The sequence below is a fragment of the Mytilus edulis genome, chromosome 13, assembly GCF_963676685.1.
Source record: "Mytilus edulis chromosome 13, xbMytEdul2.2, whole genome shotgun sequence".
NCBI lineage: Eukaryota > Metazoa > Mollusca > Bivalvia > Mytilida > Mytilidae > Mytilus > Mytilus edulis.
The window spans coordinates 34,892,343-34,910,606 of NC_092356.1; the positions used below are offsets into that span (position 1 = coordinate 34,892,343).

An 18,264-nucleotide genomic window follows, 5' to 3' on the forward strand; every position below is an offset into this window, starting at 1 on the left:
GAACTTGGGAATATTACCAGTAAATAAACACGTGCATATTGTTTACATTGAAATCTGTGGTAACCTTTTATTCGAGATAGGGGTAGTTAAGAAAATTAGTGTAAGTTTAAACTCTGAAACGTTAAGGGCATATAAACGTTGAAAATATGCCACACAGCCCTATATTTTGACCTTTGAAAAAAAATGTGGTGCATATGAACTTTCAATTCTAGGATAATATTTTTTTCAAAACTTCATAGTAAAAGTGTTACAGTTTTAGCCGTAAAAGCAGTTCCTATGGGAAATTGCATTGTCAATACTTACAGAAATACAACCTATAGAATAGTGACACATAATGAATTCTAACCTACAGTGAAATATACTTTTTGACATTTTGTTTTAACCTACTCGAAAAAGTGCACGAACTCTTTGATTTTAACAGCTCATAATTGACGTAATTACACGTTGATATGCTTACACAAATAGTTTTGTTAAAAATTTTGACTTCTAAAAGTACAAGAAACAACATTAAATGCAGATTGTATGCTTGCATCAACTTAACGAAATAAAGATTTATTCAAAGCATTTTAATATTATCTATATTTTTATCTATGTCGAAATTTTGATATTAACACAATTTCCGATTCAGATTTGACAAATTAGAAATATCCAGATATAGTCAGATAAATAAGCTTTTTGATGAGTTCTGCCAAAGCTCCTTCTTTTAATTCAAATATTTGCATTTCAGTCGAAATATTTAAATGTGCGAAGTTGTATCTCGTACTGAAGTTCTTTATCGTTCAATTGAAACAAGTAAAACAAATGTACTTGATAAATTTGATTAGTTTGCTTATCACTCATGTTCCATTCTCTTGACTTATATATATGTACTATACATTTTTGTTCGCTTTGGGGATTCCGTATATCGTCAGATTATCTGAATTCCAATGGGGACTAACTGTGCACCACTTATTGCGGACCTCATTTTGTATTGTTATGAGTTACAATTTATGACAAAAATAAGCAAAGACCCATCAAAACAACATCTAATAAACACATTTAATAATACTTTTAGATATTTGGATGATATTTTGGCTCTCAATAATGACGACTTCAGTTTGTATATTAATGAAATTTATCCTGCTGAACTTACTTTAAATAAAGCTAATACTAACAATGACCACTGCCCTTTCCTCGATCTTGATATCTATATCACTAACGGAAAGCTGAATACTAAAATTTATGATAAAAGGGATGATTTTTCATTTCCTATTGTTAATTATCCGTTTTTAGATGGTGACGTTCCCTTGTCACCATCTTACGGTGTTTATATATCCCAACATGTACGATTCGGTCGTGTATGTAACAATGTTTTAGATTTTAACGAGAGAAATTTATGTATTACTGATAAATTATTACACCAGGGTTTTCGATATCACAAACTAGTCAAAACATTTACTAAATTTTATCATCGGTATAAAGACATCATTCGTAAATATAGCTCAACATGCAGACTTCTTATACGTTCAGGTATTTCACATCCAATTTTTTATGAAAATATTCTGTATAAAGCACAAAGGTGTCAGTATTTACCTCAGAAACTTACAAAACCTTTGAATAGACTTATTAAGAAGGGATATAATTACGATACTGTTGTCAAGTCATTAAAGATTGCATATTTTGGCGTTAATATTGAGTCACTGATAAGGTCTTAGCGTCGGAACTAAACACATTTATTCTAAAAACAGTTGTTGGCATGACACGGGTTATGTTCTTCTCATATATGTTATGATGGTATGATACTAAACCCCTAACGGGAAGGATTGTGCCTGGTGTTCATATGATGAAATCATAATCTTTCAGTTAGTTTAATTGAAGTCTGGAGCTGGCATGTCAGTTAACTGCTAGTAGTCTGTTGTTATTTATGTATTATTGTCATTTTGTTTATTTTCTTTGGTTACATCTTCTGACATCAGACTCGGACTTCTCTTGAACTGAATTTTAATGTGCGTATTGTTATGCGTTTACTTTCTACATTGGTTAGAGGTATAGGGGGAGGGTTGAGATCACACAAACATGTTTAACCCCGCCGCATTTTTGCGCCTGTCCCAAGTCAGGAGCCTCTGGCTTTTGTTAGTCTTGTATTATTTTAATTTTAGTTTCTTGTATACAATTTGGAAATTAGTATGGCGTTCATTATCACTGAACTAGTATATATTTGTTTAGGGGCCAGCTGAAGGACGCCTCCGGGTGCGGGAATTTCTCGCTACATTGAAGACCTGTTGGTGACCTTCTGCTGTTGTTTTTTATTTGGTCGGGTTGTTGTCTCTTTGACACATTCCCCATTTCCATTCTCAATTTTACTGTTATTCTATTTTCGATTGATTCCATAATAGCTTGAATATTTTTTTTCGAATAATTTACTTGTTTCATTGGTTTTCAATGCTACATTTTTGAATTCTCTACAGAAAATATGTACTTGTTGTTTTACCTGATTTTGTCTTTGAAACATTAATATATTATACTCTTTATCCCTTTGCCTAATGTAGTAAGATTAAGTTAACTTATACATGTAATGCTGGCAATATTTTAGCGTTGTATTTTATAAATGAATTTACCTTATTGCTCTCTGTATTTTGATTTTGCCATTTAAAACTGTAGTTTGTTGTTTAATGCCAAGCATATTGCAAAGCGAAACATGAATCAGAGAACGAAATTCGCATTTACTCAAAGTGTTTGGCTTACCGTTTTACGATGTAATTCGTCTATACCAAATAAGTTTTGCCTTATGATCTTCTTCACTGGACCACTTTCAATGTAAGCAACGTTTTCGGTATTTATAGCATCCTTTAAATACCCATGATTAAACAATAGCCTTTCAGCATGATTCAACTGTCTGTCTGCAAGGCAGTATGTACAGGTGTATTTGTTTTTCTCTTTTTTCTGTTGCTTGTTTTTCTTTTTGTTCTGTTGCTTGTTTTTCTTATCAGCCTCATAAATGTAGCTTGTAATAATGATAGCTTTGTCCGTTAACGCTCTTTGAAAATATATGATAAGAATAATCAATAATGTAACAACAATCGATTTTATATAATAAGCATGGTAAATAGTTACTATGCTTATCAGTAACCTTTTTGGTATCACATTCATCAATGGCTACATGTACAACAGTTTACCACTTTGCAGTTTGAATTTTCTCACACAAACTGATAAACTGGTGAAGTACTTTAACAAATTGTTCAAGTGAATAGTTGTCAGAATGAAGTAAGAGCTGCGATATGAAAGTAATACTTTTCACCCAGCTCCAGCTAGTTCTTGTCTTAGTCTTAAATTGTGTACAAAATAAGGATTACTGTAATATGAGTCGCTGACCACCTAGTAGGTATAAATTTGACATGAAAACTTCTATCATAAATATATTTGATAAATAAATAGTTCAATACATTGTTGTGTAATTATCTATACTATTAAACGAGAAGACCTCAGTTTGTGTGTCGCTTCTTTTATCTTCCTTCCACAGTAAATCAATCATCATGCCTCTGTGTTCTATAGGTAACATGCATAGTCGCATTTGTCATCCATTCTTTTGATTAATCGGATTAAGTTATTTTGGGAGAAAAACGACAAAAAAGAATTCCGGATATGATTCCGTCATCGGACTGGCTTTTAGTCATAGTCAAGACTTCCGGTTTGAAACACGCACAGGTGCAACCAATCGTATGATAAATAACAAAAATGAAAAATAAACAAGCCAATCAGAGCGTTCTCCATATTATAGTGTTTAGATCGCAAGAACCACAACCATTATACCTCCTTATAGAGGACAATTATTTTTCGCGTCTATCTACATGTTAACTACGATTATACTACTTTAATATATAGAGACTCTCTGTATTCGTTCTACTGTTTTCTTTGAATGTTTACTATTTAAGGGGTCATACAGGGGTGGATCCAGCCATTTTGAAAAGGGGTAGGGGTTCATAACCCAGGACAAAGGAGGGTTCCAACTACATGTCCCCATTCAAATGCATTGATCATCCTAACTTCATCTAAAACTACCTCGACCAAAAACTTTAACCTGAAGCGGAAAAGACGGACGGACGGACGGACGGACGACCAAACGGACGAACGCACGGATGCACAGACTAGAAATCATAATGCCCATAAATGGGGCATAAAAATGTATTGTTGAAAGGGAAAATAGTGATTTGGCAAAAATGAAAGTAAGGTAGAGATTACAGGCATGCAGGACCTTTTTCGAGGCGTCGGGATCGGGTGTTTTTAAGCTCGGGATTTGGGGATTGATCCTTACGGGATCCGGGAATATATTTTTCGCTTTCAGGATTTTGGGATCAGGACCCCTCCGACCACCCCTCAAATTAGCCTTAGTCGGTCTTGGTCATTTATACATGATTCATATCCTACCATTGGCATATTAATAAGGCTCTCAAAAGAAAAAGCACTGATAGGATTGTCCTAGAAGCATATTTTATTAGAGTTATAATGGTCTACATATAAGCAGTTACATTTATTTCAAATTTGAAACGGTTCAAATTTTTAATTTGATTTGACTTTTACCAAAGTAGCAAAGGGCAAGAATAATTGTGGTCTGTGGCCAGACACACGAAAATAATTGAATTTAACAGAAAGGAAACAAATATCGGACTTTGGAAAAAGGGAGAGAGCTTTTGATACCTTTTTTGAAATTCTACATACATAATATCTTTTACAAAAAATCATCCTACTACAGTTCACACACAAGCTGTATATGCCCACGATTTCGCGGGTGTGTTCTAGTATTATTTATAGCTCTGTTTTCCAACAGCATGTTGGCGCACTGAAATATTTTTGAAAAATATGAACTATTCGAAATACTAAGGATTTTTGTATCCGAGGCATAGATACCCTTAGCCGTATTTTACTATTTTACAGAACTTAGTTCATAGTGACAATTGCAATTTGAAAAACTGTTTCAGCAAATGCTATTGTGATACCTCTAAGATTACCAGAAAATCACAGTTATACTTGTTATGAAAAAAAAGCACGAGTAAAGTATTTTAAACAGATTTTAAAACATAAATTAGGTTTAGTCTATTTAGTCGATGATGGTGAGAAACAGTAAACGATTATATTTATAAGTTAAGCTTCATAATCAATGCTACTGGAGCGTAACGTTCTTTATCTGAACATAGATCCTTTAGTTTTGTAACAGGAAACCGAATATTAACCAGCATACAAGTATCTGACTACCAATAATGATATATCTAGCGAAGCACTAGTCATACTAGTAACACTATCAGCTTATGCTTTTGAAGGATAATTAACCAGTTGTTTTGTTTTGGTTATGTTTCTACATACGAATTACTTTTGTATACGCTTCAATTTTTCCTTCAACAGTTTTTCTGCTTTTCCTTTGTTGATTTCGTCTTCAACTATGACGCATCCGACAAGGATATGATGTATACCAACCTGAATAAACAAATACTAAACGTGTTAACTGATTTCGAAATTGAAAAAAAACCACCAAAATAACATAAATCTCGAAAATTAAAAAAAAATACTACATGTAGTTTAGTTGAAGGATGTTTGCTTGTTATGTTTTGGAATTTTTGTCCGATTTTCGAAATCCTCTGGTTTTATCCATTTCAATGCCTTAAAAATTTAGCCCATGAACCCCCATATTTCTTTTTGTAAATCTTTGTCATGTATAATTATAAGCAATTTGTAAAAGTTTAATCATTTTTTATTAATTTTTTGATAGTTTTTGAGAACTTATTAACTGGTCAATGATAAAGCTATGTAAAGTCAAGAGAGAATATTTACCGCCAAAATTTCAATGGCTAATATCTCAAAAACAAGCACATTGGCCTGTATTTTTTTGTTGCTTTTTTGCTTCTTCAATTGCTCCCCTATCAATATATACTAGTTTAATGGAAAGTTATTTATTATGAAACTGAGCACCAGACTTCCTTAAGTACAGCTTATTTGAAAGAAAAAAAAAGAAAAAAAAATATAAGTCACCGATGAGTAAAGAAAGATATGTGAATTTTTATGTAACCAATGGCATTTTTGCAGCAAAGGGAGATAATTTGGATCTTTCCCAATGCAATAAACGTTTTAAAAGTCATAGGGGGCAAACATACATAGATTTGTTTGGTTGATTTTGTACCATATCATAAAGTAACAACTGATCATGCTGGTAGTGTAATAAAACGATTTATAAAAGCTTTAATATTTTGCTGAAATTTTTGTACGCTCGAGACTCCGTAAGATTAAACTCAACTCAGTAACTTTGTGTTACAAAGTTACTAAAATAAACGTATAAAACCCTGATAAATATATTTACACCAAGAAGACTCTTATTTTTTTCTTTATTCAGATGAACAAACTTAACTTAGATTTTTTTACCGGTTTTGATCACTTACATATCCTGTTGCTAAAAGCTGCAGTGCTCCATCCCAATGTTGGTTTTGCAGCAATGCAAAAAATATAAGACCGTAACATTCTGAATCCCAATTAGTGAGTGTGTCTCCTGAAATGAATATGATAAGTTTTTGGTTCTTCCCTCGCCGGGATTCGAACCTATGCTACTGTGATATCGTGACACCAAATCGCCTGCACTGCAGCCGTCCCGTTAGACCACACGACCACCTCGGCTCTACAAAAATATAGAGTTTTCGCTGGCCGTGTGTTACCTTTCCACGTCAGTTTTCATCTAGCGGCGTACTACAGTACATGATATATAATGCATGAAGATGTCATTGTTACAGATCAGCTAAATTATCTATAGTAAAGGATCCTACAAATTAATGTAAGATACAGTCACAGAAAATAATTATATTTATAAGTACGTCTGAGTCAGTGACAACGCGATCCGATGGATACATCTGTTGTAGAGTTGTCACTGACTCAGACGTACTAATAAATATAATTATTTTCTGTGACTGTATCTTAAATTTTGATGTAATTGGAAATTAGAGTTGTACCAGTCCCCATCGTAAATAAAAAAAAATATTTTTCAATATCTTTGAAGTCTTTGCGCCGTGTTTGGAAATTTTAAAATTGTTCCAGCGTTCGCTTAAATTGTATAAATTCAACATTTTGATAGAGACTTAATTTGAATTGACATGATTCATTTGTCATCGTGCAATTACCGAGGAAGGATATCTGTTATTCGAAATATCTAACATAGTGTTCGCTTTATTGTGTTTTTGGTGATGTTGTACCATTTTAGACTTGTTATTTATGATAAACAAAAAGTCCTTGGTACAGAAAATATAGTTAAAAAGTTAAAAACAAAAAAAATCACATCATAAATCAAACATTGTTTCTGTGAACCTCTCTGACAGTCTAATAGCTTTTGACTACGTCACATAGTAACCGGTGTTATGATGACGTTTTTTAGGTTCCAATTGGGGATAAAAACGTCGTATATACCCCAGCAGTTTCCTGAATATATATTGACATCTCTGTGTTGTTATCCAATCACAAACCTCGACACATTTGTAATCCGTAATATATGTATATATGTATCTAGTTAAAAAAAACATAGTACCGTAGAGATCAAATATGCTTTACAATAAGTATGCCTTCACTTAGCTATCAAGGTAACGTTATGATATTTGATGATTGGGAGAGCTTGTTTGAGAAATATGTAAAACAATTACAAGATTTTAATTGCATCTGTGATACATCGACATTTGATCAATTTCAAATTCATCTTCAATCTTGTCTTACTATGTACATGTATATCACATAATTCCTTGAATTCATCAATAATCATGCAACTTCAATAAAGAGTTTTCAAAGTTACTAAAATTAAATTTAATACGCCAGACGCGCGTTTCGTTAACTGAAGACTCATCAGTGACGCTCATATCTAAATAGATATAAAGCCAAACAAGAACAAAGTTGAAGAGCATTGCAGACCCAAAATTCAAAAAAGTTGTGCCAAATATGGCTAAGGTAATCCATTTCTCGGATAAGAAAATCCTTAGTTTTTCGAAAAATTAAGACGTATTCTTTCTTTTAATACAAAAGATAAATATGACAAATGCACTCCACAATCTTATAGACAGGGTTTGAGCTGGGTTGAACGTTGTCTATCTCTCTCTAGCCGGTCGCCGAAAAATTCAAAAGAAAACATAAGAATAATTAAAAACCAATTGTTCAGAGAACAATTGAAGGTCTTTCCATCAAAACAATGTATTTTGATATGAAAAGTTGTGAAACTAAGTTTAAAATGTCATTTCAATCGTCAAATGATAGCTTCTAGTAAGCTGATTCCAAAAATATATTGTTTCCATACATTTTTTTTAAATAAGGGAGATAATTTGTTACTTCCGGTTTGAAAAATGTTACTTCCGATTATATTTGAATATTTACTTGACACTGATTCCAAAAATATCTGGTTCTATATACTTTTATATTAATAAAGTACAAAAAATAGCTACTTCCGGTTTACAAAAAGTCACTTCCGGTTGTTTTTTTCAAGGTAAAATGGTTTGATACCTTTTTCTAAAAGTTGTATATCTTTATCATGTATACATATAGAATAAAAGCAAAGGTCAAAATCTAGAACGTCAAATTAAGCTATGACCTTGAGATCAATTTCAAGGTCATAAACCAAGGACCTGAAATCAAAAGACCATAGGTGTTAATTATATTTAGTTAATGAGTTATATCACCAAACGCGTATTTTTAAATACAAGAGGGGAGAAAACTCCCTTTTACATTCAACGTACGCTTGCAATCAAAATTTACATCTTACGACATGTCGCAACTAACAATTTAGTAAAAATAATTTGTTGATATCTTATACAGTCTTTGGATATAAGTGAAAATAAGCCAAATTCAAATATTAGAATATGACCTTGACCTTTGACCTTGACCTAATTTTCATTATTTGGGACCAAGGACCTCAAATCAAAAGATCCTAGGTCTCTATCACTTATGGTTTATAAGATAGAAATTCATATCACTTATATCAGATGCATAAGGGGAAATAACTCTCATATGGAGCGGTCATATCGCTTCGGTCAAAATAGGACAAATCATGCGAAGGATATAACGAGCAATTTTGTAAAATAAATTTGTCATAATCTTTAACGGTGGCGAAGGAGATGCGCTAACAAGAAAAACAGTGTTTGGGGAGATAACTCCTACAAAGAAAAGTATTCGTTTACGCAGGGTAAATTTCAAAAGGGCATAAACTGTTCGATATCATATACAAAATATCTAAGCGACATATTGCGAAACAAATGTTTATCGCAAGAACAAAATTAGGCGGAAGAAAAAAAAATAATCAGAAGAAAAACAATAGGTCTTTCCACAGAAAAGTGGAAAGACCTAATAAAACTACTCTCAGACGAAGAGAGCGATTAAACATGTATACTATTGTATTTCAGCGGTGCCTTATTTTTATGAATGATCTTAATGAGTATACGTAATTAATTTAGACAGCAACCAAAAAAAAAAACCCAACACAAAGTACTTGTAAAATTCAACCTACGGTCGTATACAGGGGATATATCATAACATTGTGTCAAGGTTTTAACCCTGATAAGTGTAGCAAGAATATTAAGCATAGTTTTGAAAACATTTAAAAATATATATTAATAGCAAAAAAATGATATTACTCAAAACAACGAGCAGTGTCAAGAACAAACTTCTAATAGTCGTTTTGAGATTTGTTGACCACGTTTATTATATAAGTATATATATGCTATATAAGAGGATGAGATACAAAAGAGAATTCTACGAAAATACTGTTAAATTTTAAAAGAACGGTCTCTCACAAGAGATTGTGTCAATCCAGTATGTTGGGTTTTGAAGGATTAGTTTGAAACGGCCCTTATTTGACATTAAACGGTATACTGCTTAATAACGTGTTTGTATAATTTGTGATGTTTATGCAAGGCTTATATGAATGAATTAATCTACAAACGAGGGACGAAAGATACCAGAGGGACAGTCAAACTCATAAATCGAAAATTCATGTAAACTGACAACGCCTGGCTAAAAATGAAAGATGACAAACAGACAAACAATAAAACACATGACACAACATAGAAAACTAAACAATAAGCAACACGAACCCCACCAAAAACTAGGGGTGATCTCAGGTGCTCCGGAAGAGTAAGCAGATCGTGATCCACACGTGGCACTCATCGTGTTGCTTATGTTAAAACAAATCCAACACCAATTCAGACCTATTTTAGAAATAGCTGATAGATATTATTGAATTTACTCAAAACACTGCAGATACATAGGAAAATATATGAAAGAAAACAATGTAACTCCTACGGATTCATTTTTATTCGTGGTGTACCAATTCTCGTGGGTTTCGTGGTTCACAGCGAACCGTGATTTTTTTAAATTCAACGAACAATAATCCAGAAAAATGTGTTTTAAGTCTGATGCTTATTTCCAGTTATGTAATACAGTTTTGGCAAAGTGTTGACTAACTTCAAAAACTTTGCACAATAACACGTGTGAAAGAAGATAAAATTATTTTGATTAAATAATTAATAAAAAATCGATTATCAGTGATAAATTACTTTTTAGAATTGATAAATACTGTTCATGGAGAGAGTTGCGGCCCCTGAAATAAGGTGACGGGTGTTACATAGCTCCGAAGAAAAATAAACCTATTTGAAGATTTTGAATATTTAATGGTAATATACTTATATATGTGTTGAAGACAGTAGGTAGTTGCACTACTCTAAAGAAGATTTTCTGCAATATTTCGGGATAAAACCCAGTAAATTAATTTTGTCAATGTGTACTGACAAAGACGATCCTAACAAAGAAAAAAACATGGCTGCCTCATTTGCCGAAGCAGCCAAAGGTGACAATACACAATCACAAGCATATGATGACAAAATGACTGGAGTAAAACCAATTTTTCTACTTAAAGAAGATGTATTTGGAAACAATCTTGTTAGTTCCAATGGTCAGCGTTTACTTACTTTTTAACTCACTGGGAAAACTACCATGCAATAAATGAGCAAGTTCCAGTCAAATCATTGTCTGGTCTACAAATAGTACGCTGTATATGGAGAACATACTTTGATAACGAAATGGACAAAAAAGACCTGTTGTCCAAAGGAGTAACCATCAGAAGGATTTCTGTTACCCTGTACACTCGAAATCCAAAAACTACTTTTCGTGAACAGGAAGATACAATCAGAGAACTAGTAAAAAACATTCCCCTCTCAGCAGACGACAACCAAATAATAAAAACATTAGAAACTTCTGTCAGTAAATGTGAGGTTCTTACCTGTTATAGGGAGAGGCTCCGAATAAACACACGATTACAAATTGTAAAAATGTTGACCGCATATTTATATGCAAAACTTTTGAACAACCCTTACCTAAAGCTATGCAGGTTGGGATATACTGGGCCAACATAAATCATTATGGTCAACCTCATACAACAAGGTCAAGTACAAAATGCAGTTAGTGCCTTGACGAAGGACATACATCAAGAGAATGTCCAAATGGCTGAAAATGCAAAAAATGTGTGCAATTTGGGCATTCGCAATTTGAATGTACAGAAAATATGAATTATGATAGTGAGGTAACCGATGATGGTGATGGAATGAATAACTCGTTAAACAAAGAAAATCATGATGGTGATGATGACGATGATAATGAAAGCAATGATGATTGCACAGACGAAAACAATCAGTCTCTTGAGGAAGGATATTCCCAAAATATTGCAAAGCCGTCAATGAGTATCGACGAAAGGAAGAAGAAGAATAACAATCCAAAAGAGTCCCAATCAGTCCTTGAAACTCAAAGTGTGTTGTCCAGGAAACAACAAGGTCGAACACCAAAGAACAACAAAAACACAGGCTACAAAGAGAGAATAACAAGATATTTATCAACAAAAGGAAGAGATCAAGACAACACTAACAATACTAATGATACTCCTAAGCAGCAAATAAAAAATCCAAACGTTGAAAAATCTCCTGTGACGCCAACTGAAAATCTTCATGACGCAACAAGAGATGCAAGGAAGCCAAAGAAGAAACGCTAGATTAATTATGATGATATTAACAATACAAACTTAAGATAGAAATACTTTTAATAAAAATTATATATAAACTTTAAAAAAAAAATGCATTGCTATGTTAAAATGTCTCACAAAATAGTTTGTACAGCACTGTTTTTATTTATATCATCCAGTATTTACTATCTAAAATGTTTGATCTGTTTTTTTGTGTGAGCTGTATACTAATGCAGCAAGTTGTGAAGAGAATTGAAGGTCTAGTTTCAACAGATTTTTTAACTCTACTGAAGTTAATCCTGTTCGAAATGTTTAATCTGAAAAAGAAAAAGAAAAAAGTAAAAGTAAAATATGAAGATTCTGATATAGAACAAAGGTGCGTTACGGTAGTGAATAAATTACATTTAATAAATTTGAGTAAAACAAATATTTTCTATTCAAAGCGAATTATGACTTGTCAAATGATAATAATGTTAAATTTGTTTGTAAAATATATAAGAAGCCCACATGCAATACTTAGATTAGCTTCAAAAAATGTTTTTAATATTTTGCCTAATAGTAAAAGCTCTAAAAATGCTATTTTTCAAAGTGTGTACTTGAGAAAAACAGTATACTATGTATCACATGATTTTGTTATAAGACTTTTATGTGTATATGTATGCTATTAATGTATGGACATTCTTATATCTATTAATACTAATGATATACTTTCTAGTTATATATGTATTGTGATCAAATTATCTTATCATATTTATGAGGAAAAGAGTACTGATAACTGCATATGGTGCCAAAAATCGTGTAAGTTCACATGCATTATTTTGTGGGTAAAAACAGTGTGTCAACACGTGCTTGTGTTTACATACAGTGTCACGTGGGAAAGAAAATATAGGTCATTCGACCTTGTACGGACTTTTAAATCAATTTCAAAATTCTTGTATCTTGTATCAAAAAGATCTACTGACGAATGTCTTAAATGGTTGTCTATTAAATTTTATAACATAGTGTATAATGAATGTAAATCATTAAAACAATGGAAACAATCATCAAAATTCGATTCAGCCTTAAACATTAGTCTCAATAAAAGCGTTATTAATAACAGCAGGTAATTATCTAGATCATACGTAAAGAGGCAAACACATTTAAATAAATGTAGGATAAACCGTAACAAAAAATCGCCGGTAGTAAAAGCTAGACAATTGTTTAAACAGGTCGATAACTCTAGATTTTCTGACGTCAGAATATATTTGCATAGTAATTTCCAAAACACAAGGCCAATATGGCCTTGAAAAACTGACCAATCGACTCAATGCACTACAATGCATTGTGGGCTACTACGAGTAAACTACTAATTAAAACACGTGGAATTAGTGGGAAAACAGGCAACTAATTATATATTGTCTGAGACTCTCATTACCAATGTTTTTATTCAGCAAATATATTTTTAAAAATGTAAAATATATAACGTGATCTTCAATTTGCATGCTCAGATTAAAAAAAAAATTGTTTACTGGCTTCACAATTCGACTTTCTTTTTCGCCTTGCAAAAGTAGTTGAACCGGTTTTCTGCATTGTTATGAATTGAATCTGCATTACTTTCACGACATGAAACAGTGAAATATCCAATGAAGTGACAACTGTCCAGTAAGAAAATCATTTGAGCTCTTTTAAACTGGTACAATGTCATTTCAAAATCATTTCTGCCTAGAAAAACACGAAAACTTTCATTGAAACACTTCTTTCTGTACTGAATATGTAATTTTTTTTATCAGGACCTGCACTAAAAGTTAAAACATCATACTATTCAGTATGCTGAAAATAAGTGTTATGAAAGCGGCAGGGGCGGATCCAGCCATTTTAAAAAAGGGGGTCCTTACCCTGGACAAAAGGGGAGGGGGTTCCAACTACATGTCCCCATCCAAAAATCACTAATCGTCCAAAAAAGGGGGGTCCATCCCCACGGTACCCCCGCCCTTCTGGAGCCGGTACGGTATATAGCTCAATAGATTTTTATAGTTTCATAATCTATAATCGATAATATCTGTTTGTTGCTAGTTTTATCACAAAATATAGTGGAAGATATTAGCAAGCAAAATCGAGGGAATTGTGCAAATGATGATACAAGCATGAAAATTACCACAAAGCATCATTACTATATACTTTGTAAGAAATAACTGCTGGCCATTAAAAAAAATGTTTTTTTCAAGATGGCCACGGCCATTTTCTAAAATGGCTATTTTCTTTAGTTTGAAAATACTGTTTTTTCTGGAAAACTTTTCTTTGAACTTCTTTTAGTAAAAACCAATTACCAGGTCTAGGGGCTACTTTCCTTACATCACATATTTATTAAAAGTTAATATTTTACCTATCCAGTATTTGCGCATGCGCGAAAATGTAACAAAATTCTTTCAAAAACGTTTGAACTATTAACTATATATTTAGTGTTTTGGGATTTCTAATGATATTATGAATTGGTTAAGTAACATTTTTCAAGGTTATGATACACATGTGTTTCACACTTTTGCGCATGTGCAAACTATTTATAGACATCAAAAGCGATTTGTATGCACTACCAGGCAATTATCAGGTAGTCGATGATTAAGGCGAAAATGTATTTAATCTGGAAAAACATCAAATGTAACTGCAGATCAGCCACTTTTGGAAATGCCTAAGCAAATTCAGTAGGAATGGCCTGATTTGTAAGGAAAATATAAGTGTATCGTCATGTTTGATGGATTGCACGTTGAAATGACTTGTTATAAAACTATGGTGATATATTGCGTGATAGAGGATAGACATGTTGTCTTACTGAAGCCAATATTGCAACACCAAGAACGGCAGATTCTTTTTATGTATGTTCAAATGTACCTAGGACTAGACAGGCGCATCAGACAACTGCATGCATTTTGCTTAAAAATTGTAAATTTCAGATTATGAAAGCTAAACTCAGAATATATAATTATGTCATGACTCTGTGACGTTCAATGATTTAAAAGACTGGTGTAAGGAAATAGAGTCATCTCGACCACAGTTTAATTCCTGGCGTTCGATTATAAATTAAGAACTTCTTCTGATTTTGGTATCATGCTCATTTCATGAGTGAGATTTCGTACTTTTCAAACAGTCCATAAAAAGCATGATAGCGTATTTTTTTAGGTCTTGATCGTGTAAATTATGCTCGATCGTTACCGACTCATCTCCGAGATATGACTTCCCTTCCAGAACATCACCCAAAGGTGGCAATGTAATTTGAAAATGTTAATTTCACTGTACGTAAGACCAGTAAATTTCTTTCTCGTAAAACAATTGATCAGGCACAAAAACAGAATAATGCAATTGTGAAGGGCGATATTGGTGCCATAGGATTTATCGAAGATCCCATTTAGTCAAATGGATGGTAGCTGGACCAGGAGTCAGTATACTACCATCTCCGCTGACTACTAATTGGCATATACGGCCAATTTTCCATTCTTTATGTGGAAGATTGTCCTTTAGTAACACTACACCAACCTTTACTGGAGTGTTGCACTGACTTCTTCCATTTTCCATTTTGAGTGAGGTGACAAAGTTACTCAAAGTATTTTCGTCGTCTGATGTATATGGACAATCTTGCATTCCAATAGTTTCCTCTTTCCAGAAATCTTCAATGGAAGGCTTGATTTGTAGACATGTGTCAATTGTAGAGTGAAGACAGCATCTGTAATAGATAATAAGCCATTTACTGTCATGGCAATTTTGTTCACTCTTTCTTCATCACTTAATTGTGACCTTTCTGTAAGGATCCATCCCAGTTTAGAGCCAAGTAGATTAAGCCCTTGTTGAATTTCTATTTTCTGTGGCAATATGATATCCAAATAATAATCATTTCCGATAAGAATCTCTATTGCTGAACTTTCTAAGCAAGTTGGCAGCGTGTCAGCAAGTTGCAGATTGTTACAAAAATAGTTCACATTTTCACATACATCCATTTGTAAAGGTCTTCTTAGTATTGATCCTGTTATCTTAGGAACAACATTAGCATCAATAAGCATACACACTCCATCTTTTAGTCTGATCTGTAATGACACCTTTTGTGTTCTTAATGTTTTTGGCTTTTCTGCACCAAGTGTTACAAGAGTTATCTCCTCTGTAGCTTTCTTCTTCAAGTTCAATCTCTTGGACAAATTTTCTGTTATATATGATCCGGAGTCCATTTATAGTCTTACTACTTCTGTTTCATTAACTTTTGTATTTGACACAGTTGTTTGAGCTGTATGCATCAAAAATATATCTCCGGAGGACAACAATATATTCTCTGGTACGTTCTCTTCACTTGAAGCTATCTCACAAATTTCATCAGCTAGATGTGAAACTTCTTTCTGTTGAGAGGGAATTTTCTTTGGGCATAGACTTCTATGGTGTCCTTTTTTCTGTTTGCAATGATAGCATGCTTTTTCAAGTTTACAGTCTCTACTAACATGTCCTGGGTTCAGGCAGGTATAGCAACTACCCTTGATTTTCCGCTTTCTGTCCTCAATTGTACTAAACTTTCTGCACTCATCACTCCAATGATGTCCATCACAATATCTGCAAACCATTGAGTTTCCACTGCCTGAGCTTTTTCCAAATGGCTTTAACGTCATCAGAGCTTCTGCAGATAAGTGTTTTCTTGGTTGAAAATTACTGTTGTTTGACTGGATTTTAGACTGCTGTTTTCTTCACAACTGGGACCAGTATGTGTTTCCTTAGACTGACTTTCTGCAGCTTCTCTAGCAGTTATGTAAGTATTGAAAAACTGTCTTAACTTCCCTACTGTCCATCTTTCATTGTTACCTCTCTGTATTTCAGGTTGAATAAGGACTTACTTTGGAAGCTTAGATGTTATCATCGAGATGAATACATCTTGGGTTACATCTTGATGCATTGCGTCCAAACTACGTAAGTGTCGTTCCAAGTCATCATACAGTCTACGTTGATGTGTAGTTTGATTTGAAGCTGACTGAAGGTTTATTAAATCTGGATAGTGCTTGTTGATAACAGATTGAACATTTCCAAATCTTTCTTCTAGTATTGAAATTGCTACATCGTAATTTTCATGGGAGAGCGGTTAGCCAGGTATAGTATAATTAGCTGTTCCAAACAGTTTGCTTTTCAAGTAATTCAATTTCTCTATTTTTGTCAAGCTTTGATTTGTGTGCACTGTTGCTTCAAATGAATCCCAAAATTCTGTCCATTTTAACTTATCTCCATTGTAAGAAACTAGGTCTAATTTAGGAAGTTTAACTGCACTTACTGTTGAAGGTTGACTTTTCCTCTGTAATTCTTGGAATTGTAACTGTTGAAACTGTAATATCTGTTCTTGCATTTGTGTCTGTAATTGTAATAAATGCTCCACCTTGTGGTCCGTGGCCGATTCTGTTTTCTTAATATTTGTGATTTTATCCTGAATTTGTTCCTCGAATATTTTTAATTCGTCTAAGCGCTGTGTTACACCGTCAGGCAATTTAAAATAAATTTCACTTATCTTTGTACATTTTAGAATTTCACCTTCGTTATCTTCTTTCTCCTCTAATATAAGTGAAATTTATTTCATACTATCTTAAAGTTTTGCTGCAAAATCCTTTTATCGTCTCTCTGCTGATAAAACTTGCCTTAATTGTGTTGTCAAACTTTCATCTTGAATCCCTTGTGCTATTATATCTCCACTTTTATCTCATTCTTTAGCTAACAAATTATTGTACCTTGTACAGAGTCCTTTCAAATACGAAACTGCCAAATTTTCTGTAGTAACTTCTTTTCCGTTTTCTTTATAAATTTCTTTTTCTGTTACTCCCGTGTTCCGGCACCATACAATGTGGCGAAATCAGACTAACACGGAATCCTTTAAATATCTTTAATCCAAATAACTAACAGTTATTTACAGTATGTACAGTTAATAATAGTTAATAAATACCTCATTGGAATAATCCGTCTTTTTCTTTCAAGTTCAACTGATATAACTTCTATACTTCTATTACTTCTATTTTAACAATGATAGTTATCCATAAAAACCCTTAACTTATATACTAAAATCATAAGAACATTCTAAATTTAGAACAAACTATAATTAACTAGAGAAATGGGAAATAATCTATTTTTAGTAACAGGGTAAATTCCGGAATTTGCCAACCCTTTCTTTAATAAACATAAATAGACACAATTACTTTCACAATCCATCTAGAATATTCTAGCATGATTCATTTACTACAATTAAAATACAATGTAATATTATATAGACAATGTCAAATAAAAGTCCA

The 18,264-nt window shown here is 33.0% G+C and overlaps 1 protein-coding gene and 1 long non-coding RNA gene across 2 annotated transcripts; one reads left to right on the forward strand and one right to left on the reverse strand.

Moving 5' to 3' along the window:
- Positions 1–2,775: 2,775 nt before the first annotated feature.
- LOC139500642 (uncharacterized) lies at positions 2,776–6,513 on the reverse strand. The gene is made up of 3 exons (XR_011658325.1): positions 6,405–6,513; positions 5,345–5,448; positions 2,776–3,016 (listed from the first exon to the last, which is right to left on the reverse strand). It is a non-coding gene; the product is annotated as an uncharacterized lncRNA (long non-coding RNA).
- A 5,029-nt stretch (positions 6,514–11,542) lies between these two features.
- Positions 11,543–12,022, forward strand: LOC139500264 (putative neugrin-like protein DDB_G0288135). Its single transcript, XM_071289006.1, has one exon. It carries the CDS (start codon positions 11,543–11,545, stop codon positions 12,020–12,022), a length of 480 nt encoding a protein of 159 aa, XP_071145107.1.
- The last annotated feature ends 6,242 nt before the right edge of the window (positions 12,023–18,264 follow it).